A 23,969-nucleotide genomic window follows, 5' to 3' on the forward strand; every position below is an offset into this window, starting at 1 on the left:
AAAGGAAGACAATCAAAACTCTAAAGGCCCAGGGTGACTCCAGGCAACATTTACACCTGAGGAGAGTAGCATTTTCTTTTGATCCCAGAGGGTGATAAGTTATGAGCTTCAAGTCTGGAGCAGGAGAATTGAGTGTTCTTGTAATTTTATCCTACACAGCAAAGCCACAGAAACCCTTCTTATTCAGAGGAATGTAGACATCAAGTATCATACCTCATCTCCACCTTCATTTCTCCAGCTGCACCTACACCATGTGCAGTGCACCTCCCCATCCCCCCAAAAGCTGCTTACATCTGCCAACATCATAATGATTCTTTAAATTACTAAGGCATCTCATGGTTTATAAAGCCCCTTCTCCATTATTTCATTTTGATTCTTACTCAACACCATGAGACAGACACTGTTTCTCTTATTTAAAAAAAAAATTAAAAATTTTTTAATGTTTATTTATTTTTGAGAGAGAGAGACAGAGTGCAAGTTGGGGATGGGCAGAGAGAGAGGGAGACACAGAATCTGAAGCAGGCTCCAGGCTCTGAGCTGTGAGCACAAAGCCCCATGCAGGGCTCGAACTAACGAGCTGTGAGATCATGAGCTGAGCCAAAACCAAGAGCCAGATGTTCAACTGACTGAGCCACCCAGGCTCCCCTCTCTCATTTTTTAGGAGAGGAACTTGAGGGATTAGAACACAAATGTTCAGATTAATCCATTCATTTGCTCATTCATCCATTCACATATTCATTCAAATAATGACTGAACACCCATTATGCATCAGACGCTGATTGAATGCTGAAGACATAATGATGAAACCAGACAGCTGCAGTCCTTGCCCTTGTGGGGCTCAGTCTAGTTGAGTTGGGGAGGGAGGCAGAGAGACATTGATGCAACACAAATCTAGTTGCAAACTATGAGAGATGTCATTACAGGGACAGCTGAGAGGCCAGACAAAGCATCTCTTGAGAAAGAGTTAGTTGACCTTAGAGTTGAGCTGATGGATGAGGGGTGTCAGTCAGGAGATGATAGGGTGAGGTAGAGAGTTTTCTAAGAGGAAGGGAGAACATTGGGAAGGCATTGTGACAGGAACGGACATGGAATTACAGACAGAAAGGGGGTGAGAGGTAAGAGAGGAGTCTGGCAAGGGGGACAGGGACTAGATTATGCAGGGCCTTGCAGACCATGGCCAAGAATTGGGCCTCGATCCTCAGAGCCCACAGAAAGTTTTCAAGAAGAGCAAGACCAGCATGACCATAGCACTGCTATGGACAGGGATGTGTGAGAAATGATAAAGATTGAATGAGGTTGGGGCAGTAGAAACCTAGATGAGTGTACCTACTTTAGAGGTAAAATTGACATAAAGTTCAACCTGTTCACATGCCAGGGATGTGAATGGAGGTAGTGGGGCATAGTTGGTTGAAAAGTGACCCCCCAAAAGATATGTCTACATCTTAACCCCTGGAACATGTGAATGTAATCTTATTTGGAAAAAAGGTCTTTCCAGATGTAACTAACTTGATGATCTCAAAATGATATCATCCCGGATTATCCAGGTGGGCCCTAAATTTAATGACAAGTGTCTTTAAAGAGTGAGGTAGAGGGAGATTACTGCAACAGAAGAGGAGAGGGTTATGGGAGGATGATACAGCCCCAATCCAAGGATGCCTGGAGACACATTGGAAGCTGAAAGAGGCAAGGAAAGAGTCACCCCCAGAGACTTTGTGATTTTATTTTATTTTTTAAATGCTTATTTATTTATTTTTGAGAAAGAGAGCAAGCAAGCAGGGGAGGTGCAGAGACAGGGAGACAGAATCCCAAGCAGGCTCCACACTGTCAGCGCAGAGCCTGATGCGGGGCTTGAACCCACCAATGGCGAGAGCATGACCTGAGCCGAAACCAAGAGTCAGATGCTTAACTGACTGAGCCACCCAGGCACCCCAAGACTTTGTGATTTTAGACTTCTGGCCTCCAGAACTGAGAGAGAGTAAATTTCTGTTGTTTTAAGGCACCAAGTTTTTGGTAATTTGCTACAATGGTCTTGGGAAATTAATACATGGGATTTTTCTGTAAAATGGCTGCTTTTCTTTTTCTTCCTTTTTTCCCCCCATAGTGTTACTTTTTAAAGGTTGGTACACTATTATACTCTTTCTTTATGCATTCAGGAAATGTATGAAAGGCAAAGAAAAGAGAAACCAAGAAAATCTCGGTCTGTGACTAGGGTTAGAACCCATGTGATGGTTGGTGCCAAACTCTGATCACTTTAGGGGTACAAAGTTGGATTTGGGATGAAGCAAAACTGACCCAGATTATCCTCCTGACTTTAACCTCATTGTCTCAGAGCTCCACGTCCATAACCAAACTGGCATAGACTCTACACCTAGTCCCCGACAGTCTTTGCTCTGGCTCAGCACAAAAAGGTGCCAGATTTGGGATTGGATAACATCCCACCTGATATAAGTCTAGATAAGATTAACCAGCAAAGTAAGAGGAAGAAAGGTTCAGTGGCTCACTGGGCCTTGGGGATAAAATGCTCATTTGGGAGTGGCTCTCCTAGGCCCACTCATGAGGGCCTTACTGCCTGAGGAAGGAATCCACACGCTTCCCTTGGGAGATCAGAGTATTTATAGACTGTAGAGGGGAGGAAGGATGGAGGCCCCTGGGAGACGTCATAGAGGATGTGCAGAGGAAATGTAACTGCTCTGAAAGACCAACAGGAGGAACAGGGACCTGTGTGGCTCTGGGATGGGCCAAAGGATCAGAAGGAATTGAGTTGGAGGTGAGGAAAAGGGGGCAACTCTGTGCAGATGGGACAGCAGCAGGAGCAGAGGGGCAGTTAGTTCTTCGCCTTCTTGGAGGATCTCTCAGGACCTATTCTGCTAGTAAACAGTGAACCCTTTGAAGACATTTGAACTATGGCTGATTATCTGGATTCCATTGCCATAATATTTTTCAGGAACACGATCACTGTGTCAAATGAGGTGTGTCTGCGAGCGAACCTCTGGTGTCTCTGAAATATATAAGAGAACCAGAGAATGTATGTAGTTTGCCAAGAAGTTGGAAGAAACATGGGAGTGGAATAAGCATTTCTGGGACCCTTGGAGTCCCTTTGGGAGTGGCTGAAAGGTGCTCCACAGAAGGATTTCGCGTGCAGTAGAGCTGAGAGCGATCAATACTGTGGATGTAAATAGAGGCATGCAGTTATGCTGCAACCTGGCTACTTCTTGACGTTTTGCAAAAGTGACAACTTGTATTGGTTAGTATTTGAGTCTGTGTGCTTGGGGAAAGGACAAGTGTGAGAGAAAAGATCTCTGTCTGTGGCCAGAATTAGGATCCATCGATGATCATGACTAGGACGCACTGGCCACCAAGGTGAAAGTAGAATCACACAACTAGATGAAGAAGAAACCACAGCAAAGTCCAACAAGTCCCAACAACCAGGGTTTTTTTCCCTCTCCAAACAGTCACGAACGTCTTTGATTGATAGACTAGGTTCCAGGCTAGGTTTGGCATAACTAACATCATGCTCTCTGATTAAAATGAGTAAGTTAATCACTGAATGTATCTTAAGCATGTACTGTATGGTAAGCATTGTGCTGGTTGCTCTGGTGGATACAGATGAGTTAGAAAGCTCAACTCTGGGGGCAACTGGGTGGCTCAGTCAGTTAGGTGGTTAGGCGTCTGCCTCTTGATTTCGGCTCAGGTCATGATCTCATGGTTCATAGGATCGAGCCCTGAGTCAGGCTCTGCATTGACAGCACGAAGCCTGCTTGGGATTCTGTCTCCCTCTCTTTCTGCCCCCCGCCTCTAAATAATAAATAAAAACAAAGAAAGCTCAATGCTGGCCAATAGAATTCAAAAGACAAATGCTAAGTAATGATACAGTGAAAATTCATGTGTTCTGCTGGTGCTTACTTAACCAAGCAAAGATTATTTGTCATGGAACTAGTTAGTGAGGCATCAAGTAGCAGCTAACCTCTTCGGCTGTTTTTCAAGTTCCGTTAAGTAGCTCCAGAGACAGGGGTAGCTTGGAGACTCTTCTTAAATATTTTTTATCAATGTTGCTACTACTGAATTTCTTTGCTCATTAATTTAGCTTATGTCTTAGGGAACAGATTAGATAAGCGATATTGGAAAGACACATTATTATGAGGTGCTCCAGAAGGACTGGGCTGTGTAATGACGATCCTGTACCTAACTACAGAGCTCTGAGCACCTGCACAGCCAGCTGGGGCACCACTTGGCCACTGAGTGAGAGCTCTATACTGGTAAGGCATGGCCGGAAAAGCAGGAGATGGGAGTTACTTAGAATGTAGATCTTCGGGGCACCTGGGTGGCGCAGTCGGTTAAGCGTCCGACTTCAGCCAGGTCACGATCTCGCGGTCCGTGAGTTCGAGCCCCGCGTCAGGCTCTGGGCTGATGGCTCAGAGCCTGGAGCCTGTTTCCGATTCTGTGTCTCCCTCTCTCTCTGGCCCTCCCCCCGTTCATGCTCTGTCTCTCTCTGTCCCAAAAATAAATAAACGTTGAAAAAAAAAAAAAAAAAAAAAAAGAATGTAGATCTTCATCCTGACTTAGCCATCAGCTTTCTGTGTAAACGTGGGCAAGTCACTATTCTTGTGTGGGCCTGGCCTCAGTTTTTCCATCTGCATAATGAGGGAGTTGGGGCTCTTTCTGTTATGAGATTTCTCTGATTACTGGCCAGGTCATCATTCTCCTGATGTCTTCTCCCCACTGCGTTTTTTACATTATTCCAGTAAAAACAACCACTACATAATTGAGGGTGGGGGACATTCACATCTCTTTTTTATTTCTGCTAACTGTTGGTATTGATCCATCTAGGAAACCCCTGCACAAGTTGTCATGATTTTGCCCAAATAAAAGTATCCAAATAAGGACATGATATATATCATAAACCCAGAGTAATTATTAATATGACTATACAGCTCCTTCCTGCATTCAATGAACATTTATGGAGCATCTGCTTTGGACACCAGCACTGCTGGTGAGAACACAAAAATGAATAAGACAGTGTTACTATCTCAAAGTATTGGTAAGACATACACACAAATATCTATGAAAATATGTAACATTTATATAATGTTTGCCTTTCTCGGAGACCCAAGCACTATACCAAGTATTTTCTAGGTATACCTTTATTTAATCCTTCCGATAACTCAGGGAGCTAGGTACTAGCCCTTTTTTCCAGATGAGGAAACTAAGACTCAGAATGGACAAATAATTTGCCTGAAGTTACCTATTTAGTAAGTGGCAGAGCTGCCTTACTCCAGAACCAAGATGTTTAACTATTATGTTTCACTGCTTCATTGATTCAAGACAATATGAGTTCAGTGTTGAAAGTGCAAATAAAGTGAACCTTCAAGAGAGTGCAATTCAGGAAGGTTAAGAAAAACTTTATTGGGGCGCCTGGGTGGCTCAGTCGGTTAAGCATTTGACTTTGGCTCACGTCATGATCTCGTGGTCTGCGAGTTCGAGCCCCGCGTCGGGCTCTGTGCTGACAGCTCAGAGCCTGGAGCCTGCTTCGGATTCTGTGTCTCCCTCTCTCTCTGACCCTCCCCCGTTCATGCTGTCTCTTCCTGTCTCAAAAATAAATAAACATTAAAAAAATTAAAAAAAAAAAAAGAAAGAAAAACTTTCTTACCAAAGGTTCTGGTCCTACCTCAATAGCTTTTGCTGCTTGTTCTTTTGTTTCAAATTCCACAAAGGCAAATCCCTTCAGATCTCCAGTAAATTTATAATGTGGTATACTTATATAAACAACGGGGCCACATTTCCCTAATACTCTTGCAATCCAGCCATGATTAACATTTTTGGGAAGTAATGCCTACGATAAATTAGAAGCAATATTAAATACACAATTACTGTTTCTCCAGGTCAATAAATTTTTACTTGTAATGTTTTTTTAGAAAGTGCAAATAAAGTGATATATGGGCCTAGAGATGTGAGCATTTGCTTCTCAAAGCTCAGTGAGGGAAGAGCCTTCAGTTAGGGCTTTAAGGTTAGGCAGGCCTGGGAAAACTACTTAACGTCTATAAGCCTCAGTTGCTTCATCTGTAAAATGGGGATGATAAGGAATAGGACTACTTCACAGGTGTGAGGATTAAATGAATTAATACATGTAAAGCATTCAGAACAGTGCTTGACACATGGCACATGCTCAATAAATTTCAGTATATCAGCATCATCATCATCACCATCATCATTGTCGTCGTCATCTGTGGGGACAGGCAAAGAGGAATAGGCTGCAACAGGATTGCACTCTGTGGTTTCAGTAGCCAGACCTGCAGGTTAATAGTTGGGTTATGAACTGCCAGAGGTAATCCCTTTTTGCATTGACTTTGAAGCAGGGTGAGCTCCATTTAGAGCAGCTAAATGAAAGTCACTGAAGTGTCTCTTTGCTCAAAAGGATGAAGCTTGATATTACCCTAGGGTAGGACATTGTCTCCCAAAGGCCCCCGTTAAAATGAATACCATACCTAGGAGGCAAAACCTCAAACCAGTATCACACATTAACTCCCTGGATCAAATGCATTCAGCAGATTGGCTCCAGCAGAGATCGGTGCTTTGGGGGAATAAGACAGTGAGCAGTTTTGATGGCTACTAAAAAGACAGGTGTGGATGGAGCAGAGCAAAGACAGAGCCTTTCCTTCTTGATCAGTTTCAAGAGGCCAGAGGCCTGAGCCCTAAGCAGGAGGGGCGTGTCAGGAAGAAGAGAAAAGTAACATTGAATGAGCAACTTCCATGGACTAGGGACCACGCTGCTAAGTTCTTTACATGCATTATCTTATTGAATCTTGCAACCATAATACGGTAGGTACTATTACTATCCTCATTTAACAGCTGAAGAGATGGAGGTTCAGAGAGGTTAAATCACTTTCCCAGGGTCACACAGTTAATGAATGACACTGAGGAGGGGGAATTTGAATTCAGTTATTTGAAATTCTAAAAGCTGGGTCTTTTCTAGTATACCACTGTGGTCACTCAAACCCAGAAGACAGAGCTGGATGAATCAATGGAAGGGCATCAACTGGTGATGGTGACATAGGACACTAGCAGTGCTGAATACCTTGTGCACAGCAGTGATAGGGTGACAAGACACAAAATGGCTTCACATAGGTCAGCTATCTCATGTCTGTGTCCAATAATACACTGAGTCCTACCCTAGCCCCCAGGATTGTCCCTGACCTTGATTGGAAACTGAGTCTTACCCTGACCCAATACTCCTATGCAACAATGCACTTCAGAGCTGCTTGCTGCCTTGGGGCTGGAGGGTGGAGGTGGTTTTGTGTACGTCCTCTGTGCCCCTGAAGAAGCACTTTAAAACATTTATTTGCTGGGGCACCTGGGTGGCTCAGTCGATTAAGCATCTGACTTGGGCTCAGGTCATGATCTCGCGGTTGGTGAGTTTGAGCCCCACGTCAGGGTCTATGCTGTCAGCACAGAGCCTGCCTCGGATCTTTTGTCCCCCTCTCTCTCTGCCCCTCCCCCACCCCGTCTCTCTCTCTCTCTCTCTCTCTCTCTCTCTCTCTGTCTCAAAAATAAACATAAAAACATTTATTTGCTGATATTAACTCAATGGTATCATCTTCTTCAACAAATGAACAAAGGCAGCACAGTTATGTCAACAATTATTTCTTCAACAAGCAGTTTCCAGGTGCCGAGTATGTGCTAGGCACTATCCTCAGTACTATCATTCCAGCGACCTTAAAGTCAGTGAGTGGATGGGACGCCTGGGTGGCTCAGTCACTTAAGCATCCAACTTTGGCTCAGGTCATGATCTCACGGTCTGTGGGTTTGAGCCCCACATCGGGCTCTGGCTGACAGCTTGGAGCCTGGAGCCTGCTTCGGATTCTGTGTCTCCCTCTCTCTCTGCCCCTCCCCTGCTCATGCTCTGTGTCAAAAATAAATAAAAACATTAAAAAAATTTTTTTAAAAAGTCAGTAAGTGGAGACAGATATGAAAACTGGTCATTTGAATATGATATTAAGATCTATGGGAGCCCCTGGGGGTTTCAGAGTGAGCAATCAATGTTGCATTCCTTGTCTTATGGGCCTCAATTCTAGAATGGGTATGCTGGTGGTGGACCCTTTCCACAGGCCCACAACGCACAGCATGCAGACACAGAAGTGCTCCCAACTCATCGCAGGAGTAGCTGCCAATAAAAGATACAGCCACAGCTGTTATGAAGAGGGCAAATTGTAGTCAAGAGTAGCTTGAGAAAGGAGGAAGATGACATCTTGGATCTGGGACTGGAAAAAAATGGAGGGAACTTGGTTAAATGGAGAGACAGATTAGATTAAAACATGATTCTCCCATGTGTTCAACTCTTTAAATCTTGTTTTTAAATGCATGCCTTCGATCTACTTTGCGCTGCTTGCCTTGAATGCTATTGGTTTGCTTTTGTATTTTTTTCCCTTGTGCATTTGAAGTTAGGTAAAGTGGGAAAAAGGATTACAGGACAAAGAAGAATGAATGAGGTGCTTTAAACCCAGCACTGTGTGATAGAACTTTATCAATGACTGGAAGTTTCTGTTCTGTGCTGTCCAATATGGTCGCCACAGGCCACATGTTGCTACTAAGCAACTGAATTGAGGCCAATGTGACAGAGGAAATGACTTTTTCATTTTATTTTAAATATTATTAGTATCCACTGTATTGGAAAGTGCAGCTCAAACCACTCAGCAAATAGCTCATGCACACCCTAGTAAAGGTGCTCCTAGGGGCGCCTGGGTGGCTGAGTTGGTTGAGTGTCCAACTTTGGCTCAGGTCATGATCTCTCAGTCTGTGAGATCAAGCCCTCCCTGTGGCTTGTTGCTGTCAGTGCAGAGCCTGCTTCGGATCCTCTGTCCCCCTCTCTCTGACCCTCCCCCACTTGTGCTCTCTCAAAAATAAAAAAAAAATGTACAAATGCTTCTATTAACCTAGTTATGGGGGCACTCGTTTGGGGTTTAACAGGCTTGATCCATCAGGGGCTGGAGGATCACGCTTCCTATAAATGACCCTACAAGGGTTTGTTCCTCATTTGCACAGTGCCTTCAGGTACCTTATCTCATTTAATCCCCTAAGAACCCTGAAGAGAAGAGGATAGAGATGATCATCCTCATGAAATCGTTAGCAAGCCCCTACAGCAGATAAGGGTGCAGATTCAAGGCCAGGTGTTTGTCCTCCTAACTGGGAGGCTCTTTCCAGGGGGACAGCACCAGCGGAAATGAAATCATGTTACTAATGCCAACTGCTTGCAGCCTAAGCCTTATGTTGCAGGATTTTATTACCTCAATACCCGGGATTTGTTGTCTCGCTGCTTCGAAGAATGAAGAAGTGGACACAAAATGAGCTGCAGGCAAAAGTTTATTAGAATATCAGATTAGAAAGGAAGAACAGTAGGAAAGCTCTCTTTACAGAGAGGGGGCATTCAAAAGTGAGTGCCCATGGACTATAGGCAAGGGTCCTTGCTTTATAAGGTTCTGGTCAGCTCCCCTATCCTTCCCCCTTGTTCCTTCTCAGGCCCTACCCTTATTGGCTGGACAACTCTAGGTGCTGGGTTGTCCATTACTGATTGGCTCTATCCCATTGTATGAGGGGTGGTCTATGGTTATACTGTTCCTTGTGGGTCATAGGTTTTATAGTCTACTACTTATTTTTAGTCAGGTCTTTTGTCAAATTCCTGAGGGAAACCTGAGGGGGAGTAGGTGGGGTCCGTTACATTCTTAAAAGGAACCTTAAGCCTGAGGGAGTTTGCCGTAGTCAGACATTCCCAGCATTGTTCCAAAATATGTGTTTGTCCCCACCCAGGGACCTCAGGTCCTATCCTTTCCCTCTCAACCTATTTTATCCTCTCTTTCCCTATCATATGTACAGATGAAGAGAGGCACTCTGCTTCACATGGCTCTGCCTTTTTCCTACTGGACTGTGGCTAATAGGGTCATAGACTATTAACAGGAACCCTCTTTTAGTCCCTTCCCACTGCCTTGATTGACGCAATATGGATGTTTTTGAAAACTTCATTTATATATTCAAAATTAGGTACTGAGCCCCAACCGGGTCCCAGTCAGTGTTCTAGATCTGGGATACAGCTGTGCACAAAGCAGAGATCCCCTTCTTGTGGAGTTGACAGTATGAGTGGGGGCAGACAGACAAGAAATAGTGTATATACTGGATTGTTTTAACATTTCAAAAATATTTTAAATAGGCCGTGGTCTCTCACATCTTTTATGGCACGCACACTGTCCAATGTATTTTTTGTGTGTAAATCTGCACCTGCACTTCAAGAAACTGTCTGGCTGAAGTGTGGAAACACCTTTCTATTCAGTCTTTACCATGTGTTGAGTGCCACCTATGTGCAGAGTCTGATACTAGGGACCTTAGAGAGATGCAGAAGAATGAGAAGACAAGGTCCTATCTTAGGGGCTTCCCAGCCCCGTGAAAGAGGCAGTCCTTTCCCTTCGGAGCTCCTAGCCTGTATGAGCTGACAGACTAGTTTGGGAAGGCAAATAACTTCAGGACCCACTTACAAAGGGGAATCCCAAGTACGTGCAAAATGAATCCAGGCTAGACTGTTCAGAGTTGGGTAAACTGTCCCCTCTCATGATGATGGGAAACAAGAGAGGGGACACCATAGGAGCTGCTGTCAGTCTTGGGCACAAGCCTAGACAGTCACCCCCAATACAAACCCAGCTGAAGACGCAGAGGAGAAAGGAGGGCCAGTGTGTGTGTATAGGAGGGGAGGTGTCTTGGCTGGGGAGTGGCAGCAGGAAGGAGCCGGTCAGAGGTGGAGGGGGTAAGTGGGGGCAGCCTAGGCGGGGGGGTCCTCCCTGGAGCGCCCTGGTTCCTGGACAGCCATTAAGGAAGCGAGGTGAGAAAGGGTTAAGTGTGCCCCTCCACCGCCCCAAATGCTTCCTGTGTTTGAAATCCTTCAGGTCTCCAAAATCCTCTGGCCCCCGGCCAGGCGGGCATTGTCCAGGAGCGGTTGTGGGTTGTCGGAGCAGCGGTGCCGCCTTTGTTGTGGGGCCACCTCGAGGTTCCCTCTCGCGCCCTGGCTGGGGCCGCACAGTGTGCGCTGGGAGGGGGGCGGTGCGGGAGGCTTGCGCGCTCTCTCTCTCTCTCTCTCTTCCTGCCCCCCCTCCAGCCCTCCAGCCCTCCAGATGACCACATGACCAAGTGGGCTCGCGGCCAAGCCACAAGCTACAAAATGCAGCCCCTGGAGTGAGCGGGGAGCGTTCTCGCTGGCAGCCTGGGCCACGGGCAGTCGGAGCCGCGGCCGAGCAGCCAGCCTCTTGGAAAGAGCTCGCCGCCGTCCCCGAAGCCACCCGCTGAGGCCAGTGTGGCGGCGCTGTCCCGCGGCGGGAGAGGGAAGCTGCCGGAGAGGCGGCGGCGAGCGAGCGCGGCAGCGGGCCAGCCCGCGGCGCAGCCCGGCAGCCACGCGAGCTCAGCGCCCGCACGCACGCACGATCCGCGGCTCGCGCCTCGCTTCGCCTCGCCTCCCGCCCGGTCTCCCCGGCCTCCCCGCCCCCTGGCCCCCGGCTGCCGCGCGGCGGCAGAGGAGCAGCATGAATCTGCGGCGGTGCGTGCAGGCGCTCCTGCTGCTCTGGCTCTCCCTGACCGCGGCGTGTGGAGGTGAGTGCGTGCCCTGCCGCTCGCCCGCGAACTCCTCGCCGCGCTCCGGGACCGCAGCCGACGCGCTCCCTCCCCTCCGCCCCCCAGCTCGCGCGCTCTCCTCCTCCCGGGACCGGGCGCGAGCCCAGCGGGAGCAGCCACGCGCCGGCCGCGCCGGGCCACCGGCTGACTGACAGGGCGCCTTGGGCCAGGGACCCGTCGGCCGGCCGGGCCGACCGCTTCCTCCGCGGGGGAGGGGGGGTGCCTGGCTGGTTCGGGGGCATCACCCGCCCGGGGCCTTGCCCCTCCCGGCGGCCCCTCGAAGTCCGAAGAGCTCAGGGCCGCTGGCGTGCGCCCCGGGTCCCGCGGCCTGCACCCCGCGTGGTGGAGGGTGTATGTGGGGCGGGTGGGGGGGGGGCGTCCGTCTTGCTCCCCGGGGATCAGTGGAGGGAACCGACCTGACTGAGCCTGGTGGGCTGGCCTCCCGAGTGGAAGGTTTTCCGGCCCCCGGAGGTTAGGGGCCAACCGCCGGTCCTGGGGCGCGGGCCACTGGGGATGATGTGCCAAGATGCAGACGTGACACTTGTTGCATAGGCAGGAGCGCGCGCGGCGGGGGCGGCGGCGTGGAGCCCAGCTGCTGCTCCTTCCAGCCTGCATGGGAGCGGAGGCAGGCTTCCCCGGGGCCGGCCAGGCAGGGCCAGGCCAGGCAGCTCTTCTCTTCCCTTTCCCCAAGGTCCTGTCTGGTCTGTTCTCCTGCTGCCGCACGAGAGGCCCTCCTCCTCGCAGACTCCCCGACACCCCGGGGATTCCTTCTTTGATATCCTGGCCCTGGCCTTTACTCGGCCCCAGGCAGGCTTCACCTCAGTCCCCGTGTCTCCAGGCACCCAAACAGGAAACGTGGACCTGACTTGACACCTCCATGCGGGGAGTCCTTTCTCCCCCACCCGCACCACACACCGCCCCTCACCTGGCATACTTGGCGCTGGTGCTCCCTTGCCCTCCCCAAACCTGGTTTCCCCAGATGCCCTGGCAGCCCCGGCCCAGGCTGCTTGTCCCCTGTGCGTCAGTGTCTCCTGGGGCGGTCAGCTCCCACCTCCAGCTGCCACAGTCCTGTGATCTGGCTGTCACTGCTGCCTGCCTGGCACCACAGAAGGGGAAGGCCAAGACCAGGTGGACTAATGCCAGTGCCAGGGCTGGAGTCACAGAAAGGTGGGAGCAGAGGGAAGGAGAGGGCAGGGCAGCAGGTTTGCTAGAGGAAGGGCATGGGGCCCTACTTAGTTCCAGACCCTCCAGAGCAGGAGGATGGCCTGCAGCCCAGGAGCCTCTGAGGGGCCTGGCAGGGCCTAACCTCTCTCCCTTTGTAGGCTGCCTCCTTTCTCTGCTCTTGCCTTTTGGCACTGCCCTGGCCCTGGGAGCATTGCCTGGCTTCTCAGAAAGGTGCAATTGGTTGGCTCTGTCACCCCCTGTCTTCAGCTAGCTGTCCAGTGTCTTCTTCTCCAGGACCCAAGTGCTGGGTCAGCCTCTTCCTTGGTAAGAAGGAGCCGGGCTTTTCTTCAGAAATCCCTGTCAGGCAGGCAAACAGAGAGCAAAAGGTATGAATGAGGGACACCACATGGACCTGCCCTCCAGGAGCCTGCTATCCAACGCAGTTGGCAAGACAAGACACCCGCATGACACCACTGCTGGCAAATAGTCCAAGGTGGTGCCTTCAGGGAAGAAAGAGTGGGTGCAGAGAGGGTGTCCCAGAGAAATCTGGGGCTTTCTGATCTACATACTTGGTGCTCCCCCAAGAGACTATGGGGAGACCCTTGGGCAACCGACTACCACTAGAACCCTTTCAGGATCCAGCCGGTAAAGGGAACAGGACAGCTAGTTTCAAGGGGGAAGTAACACTGTGTTTTGGCCCAGACCCTGTCACCTCTTGCTTTAATTCACCCTTCTTCATTAGGCCATCTGTCTTCATGCCCTTGTTTGGGTAAATTTAGTACCCTCACATTTTGCTTAAGCCTAGCACTGGACACTTCTAAGGTTCTCAGTGCCTTTTCCATTCCATGACATCTCCTGGAGCCAAGGAGGGGCACTTCCGGGCAGGTGGCCACCAGCCAAGGGTCTGGGTACCTATGGCCTGGCTCCTCCTGCTTCCTATCCTGGATCAGAAACAGGGACCCAAAACCACCTTGCCGTTGGCCCAGACTTGCATGCTCTCCCCAGCCAAAGTCTCCAGTCAAAGTCCCAGGCCTGAAAACCTTGCTTCCTCCACAATATACTCTGTCCTGACTTGGAATGTCCTCCCGCCCTCCCCTCACCAGACACACACAGACTCCTTCAGTGCCTCCTGACCTGGGATACACCTTGTTTTCTGAGTCTGAGAACTGCCGGGCCAGGGCCAAGTGTCCCTTGGTCTTTGAGCGCCTCTCTTTCTCCTTCTCCCCTCCCCCTCCTCCCCCTCTTCCTCCTGAGCCCTAACTCAAAGCCTGCAGTCACGGTGATAGTGTGAGTGAGGATAGCCTACTCTCAGAGAAGGGGCATCTGCACCCCATCCCCAGTCCCTAAGTGCCAAGCACTCTTGTAACCTGAGTCAGGCCTCTCCGGCGAAGGGTTAATGCAAGTGAAGTGAAGGGCCAAGCTGCCAGAGTGTGATGCGTCCAAGGGCAGCAAAACTGGCCCAGGAAGATAGCTCAGGGCACTGGGGTGGAGGGCTGGGCAGACAAAGGAAGGGTGCCTCATCAGGGAGGTACCTGTGGTACCACAGAGCAGTGGAGAGGACACAGCCAGTGGGTCACCAGCAGAGCACTCGTGTAGACTTTTAAAGCAATCATAAGATAGGCTGGACGGCAAGAGGAAAAACAGGTGCTCATTCCTGGTGAGGCTGGCATGTTCCTGAAAAGTCACATGCACTTCTTTGTGCACTGGCAGGGTTAGAGTTCAGGTTACATGAAAATCAAATCCTGTTCACCCCTGACCGCAGTTCTCAGTGCAGAGATGCTGGAGCCCTGTTCTGATGGTGCTTCAGAGAGCAATGGCTCCAGTTCCTCTAGGCTTCAGATTCTTTGGGGGGGTTGCCCCAGCTTCCCCTTAAGTAGCAAATGAGTTGGAAGAAAATATTTAAGTGCACTGAGGATGGCCGCCATTTCTACAGGGGAATTCTTTTGTACAGGCAGGACCTCTGCAGTGATGAAAATCAGCAGCCTTCAAATGTCCCTTTGGACAGGATAAAGCCCGGGTTTCAGGTGTCAGCTTATCTTAGGGTGAGCCAGACTCAGAATCAAAAGTAGGAAACAGGTGGGTGATGGGATCAGAGTGTGGGAGGAGCTGCAGACTTCCTGCTACAAAGAAGACAGTGAGCCCCCCCCACCTGATGGGATGCAATGTGCCAGGGGCTTCTGGGTGGCTGCTCTCTGGGGTCTGGCTCAAAGTAGTTCTTCTCTGCAGGCTTGGAGTCTAGATGTCTCCCTGGCCAGAGTCTGAGCCAGCATCCCTGTTCCCCATCCTGGTTCTTGACCTCCCCCCACTTAGGGCCTTTCACCCCTAATCCCCCCTTCCTTACTGCCCCCAACACGCATAGTCCTGGGTGCTGAATACTTGGAGATGACACCCTCCTCATCTAGGCACCTTGCCTCTCTTCTCCATGCCCGCTATACCCCTGGGGCTGTAACCTGTGCCATTGTCCCCCCACCCCCACCCCAGCCCCAGTAGTCCAGGACATGGACTCAAGAACCAAGGCCTCACATTATCAAGACCCCTCAGGTCCTTCCCTGTGCCTGGCCACACCCTCACCACAGTCCTTCCTGTCCTGAGTGTTTCTCTGGTACTGACTCCTTATCAGCTTCATTCTTACCCACCTCAGTGGTCAGGAAGAGCCTTGAGGGGACCCCAAAACACAGGGCAGAAGCTGAAGCAGCTGAGGTTGGCCCCAGGAGCCTGGGTGGAGAGGGCCCAAAGGACAAACCTCGCCTGCTTTTGGCCCAAGAGGAGGATAAATGCCTGGAAATTGTGTGCAAAGGGAGGAGGAATCATGAGAGCCAAGGAGGCAACAGAGGAACCAGAGCATGGGGATGCTGGCGGCAGGAGGAGGGAAAGGAAGAGCCGCCAGGGGTATGACTGGGGGGCTAGAAGCCAACGGGTGGTTCTATGGAAACTGTGAGCTAGTTGTGGGGATTCCTGGATGGATGGAAGTGGGGCTTGAGGGGCAGGGACATAGCTGAGGGCGAACCCGGTGGTGTGGGAGGAGAGAGACTGGGATTAGTGATCACTGACCTCAGAGGCTGTATTTCTGCAGGCCAGCCCTGGACTGGCCATTGCACAAGTTCCCCGCAAGTCTGCCTTCTGCCCAGCACTTTCTCATCTCCCTGTTCTGCCTGCTTCCAGAGGTCAGGCTTGTTTCTGGAGTGCAAGCTTGCCTTCCCTGGGTGTGCTGCAGCCTTCGTGAGAGCCGGCCCACGTGCCTTCTCCCTCACTGTGCCTAATGACACCCAGCACCACTTGGATTCTATCGTCAGGGCTTGGCCTGACATCAGGAGGCTTCTACTCTAAGCCAGATGTGGACAGATATAGAGCAGAGCCCTAGAGAGCAGAAGAGAAGCCAACTGGGATTTAAGTGGAAGGGGTTTACATCAGACACAGGGTAGGGGTGTGATCTGGGGATGAAAGGAGATGGGGCATCTGGTGGGGGGGGGCAGCTGCAGCAGACCACACCCCTCCTGATGCACACACCTGCTGCTTCAAGTGACCATTCACTCAGTGGTTCACTCATTCATTCATATAAGATATTTTGGTCTCTAAATCTGGTCATAAACTGAATGGAGCCCAGCTTAAGGCACACAGAGCCAGAGACAACCCCCCACCCAGCCATACCCACAGGGAGATCACAAGGAGCAAGTGAGATGCCTAAACACTGATGAGATGCCCAGGGGTGAGGTGTGAGATCTTGATTACTCAAAAGTGGGTCACCTGCATATTAAAGGATGTAGGAGCACAGTGACATGATGTTCTGGATTTGCTATGGAATGCTTCACAAAGAAAGGGGATAACTAAAGCATATGTGACTCCATCTGGAGAACTGTGGAATCTGGGTGATGGGTACATGGTGCTGGGGGGAGTCATGTCATTGAAATATATTTTTGAAATGTTTTAAGTGTATCCATTGCAAGGGTACAATGGAGGGGGGGTTATTGCTTGCTGTGCCCTAACCAAGTATAGACATATGCCCCAAACTGTACCCCACAATGATGTTCTAAATGAAGAATATGTTTGCGCCTGCCAGAAACATGAGAGAGCTGCCAAAGGACATAAAGTGAGCTCCATGTGAGTAGTAGCCAGGGCAGTGTAAAAGATGCGAGTAGTAGCCAGGGCAGTGTAAAAATTGCAAAGTGTTCACCAAGATAGAAGATAAAAACAAAGAAAAGCTTTGATGAGTACTATCTCATGAAGAGATTGCCCTCTACCATGAGCCCATGGCCCCCTGTCCATTTGCATCAGCCTTCCTGGCTAACAGGCTTTCTTCTTCCTGCAGGGCCCCTGCTGCAGCCTTCTGATGGGAATGGGCTGGAGGAAAGCAATGTCCGCCACCTGGTGCAGCCCAGAGGGTCGAGGAACGGACCAGGGCCATGGCAGGGAGGTCGGAGGAAATTCCGCCGCCAGCGGCCGCGCCTCTCCCACAAGGGCCCCATGCCTTTCTGAAGCAGGTACTTGAGCCTCTGGTCAGTGGGCAGTGGAAGGAGCAGGGAGGGACAGCCTGGAAGCCTGGTGTCCCTGCTGCTTATCACTGGCAGACACCTGTCCCAAGAAGTTCCAGCCCCACACATAATACAGGGGCTTACAGAACACCCATCTTAGACCTTCCTTTTACAGACATGGAGACCAAGGCCCAGAGAGGGCTTACACCTCAGGCCAATCTCCCGACTCTCTAGGAATAGGGTGCCAGCTCCCCTCCACCCTGCTGCCTGGGTTTGGGCAGGCTGGCCCAGTTGGAGAGTTCTAGGAGTCCTGGGGAGCCTTGATGAGCTGGAGAGGGGTGCCCCAGGGTATGCTTAAAGGTGTGCAGGGTGGATGTTCACTGGACAGGGGGAGGGAAGCAGAGAGCCTTAGGGGCAGTAGGCAGAGAACAGGAAGAGGGTTGCCCAGAGCCTTGGGAAAGAGAAAAATCCAAGGCAATAGCAGAGAAAGCAAAGCCTAAGACTGTCCCTGAGACCTGGCCTGTGGTGTCACCCCTGTAGCCTGGACAAGGTGGCACCAACTCATAGACCTGGGGCTTTAGGCTCAGGGTTGTGGGGAGAGGGGAGTGAAGCCTGTCTCCTTTCCTTTCCCAGATTGTTCTTTTGACCTAGGACATGTCAGTGACTTCTCTCTGGTCATTTTTGTCTCTTTAGGACTGAACGGGTCCCTGAGTACCCACCCCCTGCAACTCTCACCAGTCCATAGATTGGTCTTCTCTGGAGCCCTCACATCCATTCGCCTCTCATCTTGCACCTGTCCTCGCTGCTGATGGTCCCGGCTCTTCTCACCCACCGGCTTCCCCAAATGGCGTGATCCTGCCCCTAGTTGGGATGATTCCCTTTCTCTCCAATGGATCCATTTAGCCCCTCTTCCTGGCTCTTCCCTAGACTGATTTTGGAGACCCAGCACTGGAAGGCCAGCCTTCTCCTACCCCACCCCCCTTCCTCTAGTCCCCACCTCCTCCCATCTAACAGCCCAAGCTTCACCCAGCCCATTCTTCCTCGGGCGTGCTCTGCGGGCTGGGGGGAAACACTCCCTTCTTCAGTGGGCCTCAGCAGATCCCAGGCTTTCCAGTCAGGTGGACCCTTCACCAGGCAAGGAGCCTCTGGTCAGAGGGGCTGGGGCATCAGGATGCAGACAGGTGCCTGGGAGGGGCATTGGAATGGGGGTTGGTTCTCTGGTGAAGGGGAGATGGGAGGCATTGGAGAAGAGGAGGGATAGCTGCTGTGGCCTTTCCTTCATCCCATGTTTGGCTTAAGGAAGAGGCAAAGGAGAGGGGCCATGAAGTACTTTGTTACCTCTCTCACCTTTCTGTGTCTCCTAACACTGCCCCCCACCCCACCCCCAACTCCTTCCCTCCCTTGTCAGCTAGTTTAAGCTCTCACTCAGGAGATGGCTCTGTACCCTCCCAGGAGCAAAAGCCAAGCAGGAGTGTTTTTTGCCAAGAATCCCAATACCAGCGCCAAAAGGAACCTTGGTGATCACTTAGCTCCGCCTTCTTATGCAAACTCCTGAAAAAATGGACCTGGAGAGGGATAGTGACCTATTCAGGGTCACTGCAGAGCCAGAATGAGGACCCAGGTCTCCCGCCCCCATTTGATGATGTCCTCTTCCCTCTTAATGATATCTTTTCAGAACACATTAAGTGCCTTTCCCAAGGTTGGGGCTGGGGGTGGCAGGGAAGGGAGAAGCAAGCCAGCTATGAACTGCCCCGTGGTGGTGTGGGGAATGAGCTGCTCCCGCCTCCCTGGCCTGCCCCTGCCAGTCCATTTCCCAACTGGGGCTGGAAAGTTCCATAACTTGCCAGCTGCCCCCATTCCTGCAGCACTTCCAGACCCCAGGTATTCTTATAGGGGCAGCTCAGGTACTGAGGCTACTGTTCCAACCCCAACACTAGTTGTCAGAAGCCAGAAGGTAGCCTTCAGGAATTGGACTCAGTAGCCTTCCCTTCATGTTGATTGGACCTTCTTTCCCAGGGGCCTTTCCTTAGGGGAGGGGCAAGGGGGAGAAGAAGGAAGGGAGGGAAGGAAGGAGAGAAGGAAGGAAGGAAGGAAGGAAGGAAGGAAGGAAGGAAGGAAGGAAAGATGGGAGGAAGTATAGGTCCGAGTAGGCTTCCTTCTCAGAGGCCTCCCAGGGGAGACAAGAGCCTGATGGCCACCTATGTATGTGTGGGGACAGGGGGAGTCAGGGCCCCCCGAGTCCCACAGTAATCCCAATATTGCCTAACCGCCTCTCCCCCTTACCTCCGCTGCTGCTAATGCTACTGCTGCTGCTGCTTCAAGGCCCACCCTGAGGAGCCAGTCTGGGCACCTGCTTCCCCATACACCCCTCAGGCTGGGAGTGGGGGCTGGCCAGTGTCCATAAAGCCTCTTCTGCCACTGATGCCCCCACCAGGGATTGGGTCTTCTTTCCCTTCCCCCTCTCTGTGTCTCCTGCCTCATCAGCTGCCCAGCCCCATGGGGAAAGGGGGAAAGCTGAGGAAGGTCCAGAGACACAGGGTGGAAGAGGGCAGTGGGGGGCTGGGGGACCGTCTTATTTAAAATGGTTGTGTATGATTCTTATACTAATTTATACAAAGATATTAAGGCCCTTTTCATTAAGAAATTGTCCCCTTCCCATAATTATGTTCACTGTGTTTGTAAAGATTGTTCTGTGTAAATATGTCTTTATAATAAAGAGTTAAAAAGCTGACAATTCACCCTTACTCTTGGAGGTCATATTCAGGAGGGGCATTCCTGTCCCCTGAGGTCCATGGTTGTCCCCATGCCCACATATCACACTTGCGCGGAGGTAAGTGCCTGCATCCCTAATCGATTCCAGGTCAAATGGCCTTGAACCAATTTGCCACAAATTCACAAAAGGACTCTCTATGCTTAATGACTGGTTCACATAACACTTAGTCCACTTTTAAATGTTTTGGCATCTGTTTGGATGTCCTTTTCTTTTTTTCTTCAGTGTCATTTAAAGATTTCTAAAAAGCAGTTTATTTAAGGACATTCTGGTTAAAGGTGGGATTTCTGCTAAAATGTGTCTTATATCCTTGGTGGGTGTCTTCTAATTTTATCTACTTTTGAACACTTTCGGGACTTTTTAGCCAGTTTGCCTTTCTTGAAAATTGTTATGTTTCCTGCAATAAGTACATTTGGTAATGACTTTGTATGTATCATTTTACGTTTCACAAAATAGAGCTGCTTGATGAATGAGAACGCCTGAAAAATAAACTGCAAGGAGTTCAATACAGTTCTGCCCCATCTGTCTCACTTCTTCATGCTTGTTGTCAAAATGCCAATGCCTTGCAGAACAGAAAGGGGCACGGGTACATGCTAATTTGGTTAATCAACTCATTAGGTTCACACAGGCATACACAATACAGAGTAAAACCCAGTGAAAAGGAGACAGGAGTGATAAAAAAGGTCCATTTGATAAATCTTATGGGCTTTTCTGCAGATTTGATAAATCTGTCAAGTGCTAGAAATACATAATTTTAAAAAAAGGTCTGCAGACAAACTTGCTAAAAAGCCATAAAACTGCTCAGTAGGAGATAGAAAAAAGCCACACATAAGCATGCAAAACAATCTCGTCATTGACAAAATGCTGCAGATTGTGACATAGTGCTTTTAAAATAACGACATTATGTTGGAAGTGCCTCTTAGGAAAATTGGTACAAAATGCCTTCTTTCAAAATTACTACTTTGACTTTTAGGCAAACTGGTCATCAGAGTAACTGGTTTTAGGCAAAGAGGTTTTAGGTGGGCTGGCTTTATGCTGATTGGTCTGTTGGCTCCCTAATCACCCCCAAAGCTCTAATTTTACAAGAAGCCAAGGAGAAGGGGGTGGTGGCAGGGCAGGATAACTTAATAGTGACCCATAAGTGTATAGCCCTTTAACAGCTTTCAGAGCTCTTTTTAAAAATAACTCATTTTACCATCTTAACAACTGGGTGACATAGTCCACAATCCCCGTTTTACAAATGAGAAATGAAAAAATGGGCTCAGAGAGGTGAAGCCAATAAGTGAATCTAGAATCTGGACTTTGGATTCTAAAATGCAAATTCTTCCTATGGGACTATAGAAGTAAGTGCTCCTAATTAGAGGGAAGACTTAACTACAAAGTGTGTTTGGCATTCTCGGTAAGTGCAATAGAAATAGATGGCATGGTGTGGGCTGGAGGGAGCCGAGAAAGGCTAATGGAGACTGTCCTTCTAACACTGGCTCCAGAGGCCCAATTGCATTGGGTTAAGTTGGCAGGAGGATGGTGGGCAGTGGAGGTGGGGTCAAGAAGGGGAGTAAGCACCTGGGTCCTCTGGGCATATGTAGTCAACTGGATGCTAGTGGGTGACTGCAAGTCTGGCATCCTAGAGGCAGAGAATGAGGGGAAGGTGAGCTGATAGCCTTCTGGGAGGATAATTAGACATCAAACCAAAAGAAGACAAGACCTATGTGTTGCCCTCTTTGATGATATCTTGACCAAATAATCACAATAGAATCAGAGTAGGGGGTTATTTTTACAAAATGCAGAGGAAAAAAGAAAAAGGGGTTCACTTAACTGTTTCTGGATCAGAAGTCCTAGACTGAGAGGTTGAAGGGTGGGGGTGGGGGACAGAGAACTTGAAAAACAACAAATCCACCTGGAAATTAGGCAGCTTCTGCAATGACAGAGATTAGGGAGGCAGACAGATCCAGACCACCCATGGCTTTTGAGGACCCTAGTTGTGCAGTAAAATGAGCCACAGTTTTCTGAAGCCTAACATTTTAGACTCTCCCACAAGCTGCAGCTTGGGCTGGGCTTCTCCACTGTGGAGAGAACTACTGGGCCTGGCGCAAGCAGCCATTCTGAAGTGCTTATATAATTTTATTTTTCAGGCCTAAAGGTTATTCAACTGAAATTTCTCAATCCAAAGTTTCTTTATGACCAGAGTGAGCTTAGGCCAGCTAACTGCCAAAGTGAATGACAGAGATGACTTTCTGTCTTCTGCTCCCAGCCCTAAGAAGGGGCTGCAGACTCAGCCAGCATGTCTCTGGAACCCTCAAATGGAAGACCTCTCCACAGCTCCTTTTTTTCTTTTTTCAAGTTATTTATTTTATTTTTGAGAGAGACAGAGACAGTGAGAGTGGGGGAGGGCCAGAGAGAGAGGGAGGGGGAGAATCCCAAGCAGGCTCTGTGCCATCAGCACCCAGCCTGACATGGGGCTCAAACCCACGACACTGTGAGATCATGATCTGAACCGAAATCAAGAGTCAGACGTTCAACCAGGACGTTGACTGGTTCAAGCAGCCACCCAGGAACCCCATCTCCAGGGCTCCGTTGACAAGTCCGTTTTCCCAGTGTAACTGGCCAGTGCTCACAGAAGGAGCCCAGCAAGGGGCTTCCCTCATTGCTGCCTTGGATTTCAGCCAAAGGCCAGCGCCCCATCTAGAACATTTCCTTGAATGTTTCAAAACAAGGGCCAGATAGTATTTTTGACCTTGCCGGGCCATTCCATCTCTGTCTCAACTACCCCAGTCAGCTGTTGCAAAAGCAGCATAGGCAAAATATAAATGAATGGCTGTGTTTCAACAAAACTTTATTTATAAAAACAGGTGGCAGGTCACAATTTACCAAGCCCTGTGTCAACTCAGCCCTTGGGCCCTTGCCTGGGGCCTGAGGAGAAGACTTACATTCTAAAGCAAGGTCTAGAATTAAGGGAATTTAATAAACTGATTATGAGCTGGCCTCTGTACTATGCTAATCTGATAATAATCATTCTAACAAAGGGCTTTCAGTGGTAGGGGAAGCCTGGGTCAGATCAGGGTTCAAATACCAGCACTGCTGTTCACTTATCTGTGAGAACTTAGAGGCACTGACTTGATCTCATTGAGTCCTGTTTCCAAATTGGGCAGGATACTCTGCCTAACTTTTCAGCGCCGTGGTCAAGTCCGAATGAGATGATGCAGAGAAGTGTTGGTCACAGTGCCTACCCATGGTACAAGCTTACTAGTGGGAGCTAATGCTATCTCTGCTAAGCCTCACTTTGACAAGCAGACAGGGCAGCCATCATAATCCCAATTTATAGATGAGGAAACCAGCTCAGGGAGGTCAAGTTGCTTGCTCAAATTCACAGAGCCACTAATTGGTCAGTCAAGCCTCAAGCCCTGCTCTGTCCTCAGGTGGGGTTAACTGCCATACTCTCACTAGGGATCTGCTTCCCCACCCTGAGTGTGCCTTGGCCACTGGAAACTTCCAGTGTCCCAGACAGCACACAGGGTCTCCCCAGGGATGGAGCAGACTCTCAGGATTCTCCCCTGTAGCAGCATTAGCTTGGGAAGCACCTGGGCTAGGATTTCAAAGCCAGGCTCTTGCTCTAGGAGACCTGCCTGGCCCTTGGGTTCCTTTCTACACAAGGACAGGGGCCCAGAAACCTGAGTTCCAGTCCTGAATCTACTTCTGTCCAGGGCTTGCTCGGTAGCTTGGCAAAGTCTCTCCTTGGCCCTTTCTGGGCCTCTGCCTCATCACCTGCTCAGGCCTCCCTGAAGGGGTGAGTGGGTGCAAAACACCTGCTTGTGAAGAAGGCTTTGTTGGGGTCCCAGCAAACAGTGAGGATGCTTCAGGCCACCCTCCAGAGGGAATCCAGGGAGGAGCTCTGGGAGAAGAAATGGGCATATGGCAAGAAATGGGAA

At 49.8% G+C, this 23,969-nt stretch overlaps 1 protein-coding gene across 1 annotated transcript; it reads left to right on the forward strand.

Moving 5' to 3' along the window:
- The first annotated feature begins 11,203 nt into the window (after positions 1-11,203).
- APLN (apelin) lies at positions 11,204-20,553 on the forward strand. Its single transcript, XM_040468065.1, has 3 exons — positions 11,204-11,619; positions 17,111-17,282; positions 17,967-20,553. Exons 1-2 carry the CDS (start codon positions 11,553-11,555, stop codon positions 17,275-17,277), a joined length of 234 nt encoding a protein of 77 aa, XP_040323999.1. The 5' UTR covers positions 11,204-11,552; the 3' UTR covers positions 17,278-17,282; positions 17,967-20,553.
- Positions 20,554-23,969: the final 3,416 nt, after the last annotated feature.

Source organism: Herpailurus yagouaroundi, unplaced genomic scaffold (genome assembly GCF_014898765.1).
Source record: "Herpailurus yagouaroundi ecotype Mexico unplaced genomic scaffold, PumYag 67681, whole genome shotgun sequence".
In the NCBI taxonomy this organism is placed as follows: Eukaryota; Metazoa; Chordata; class Mammalia; order Carnivora; family Felidae; genus Herpailurus; species Herpailurus yagouaroundi.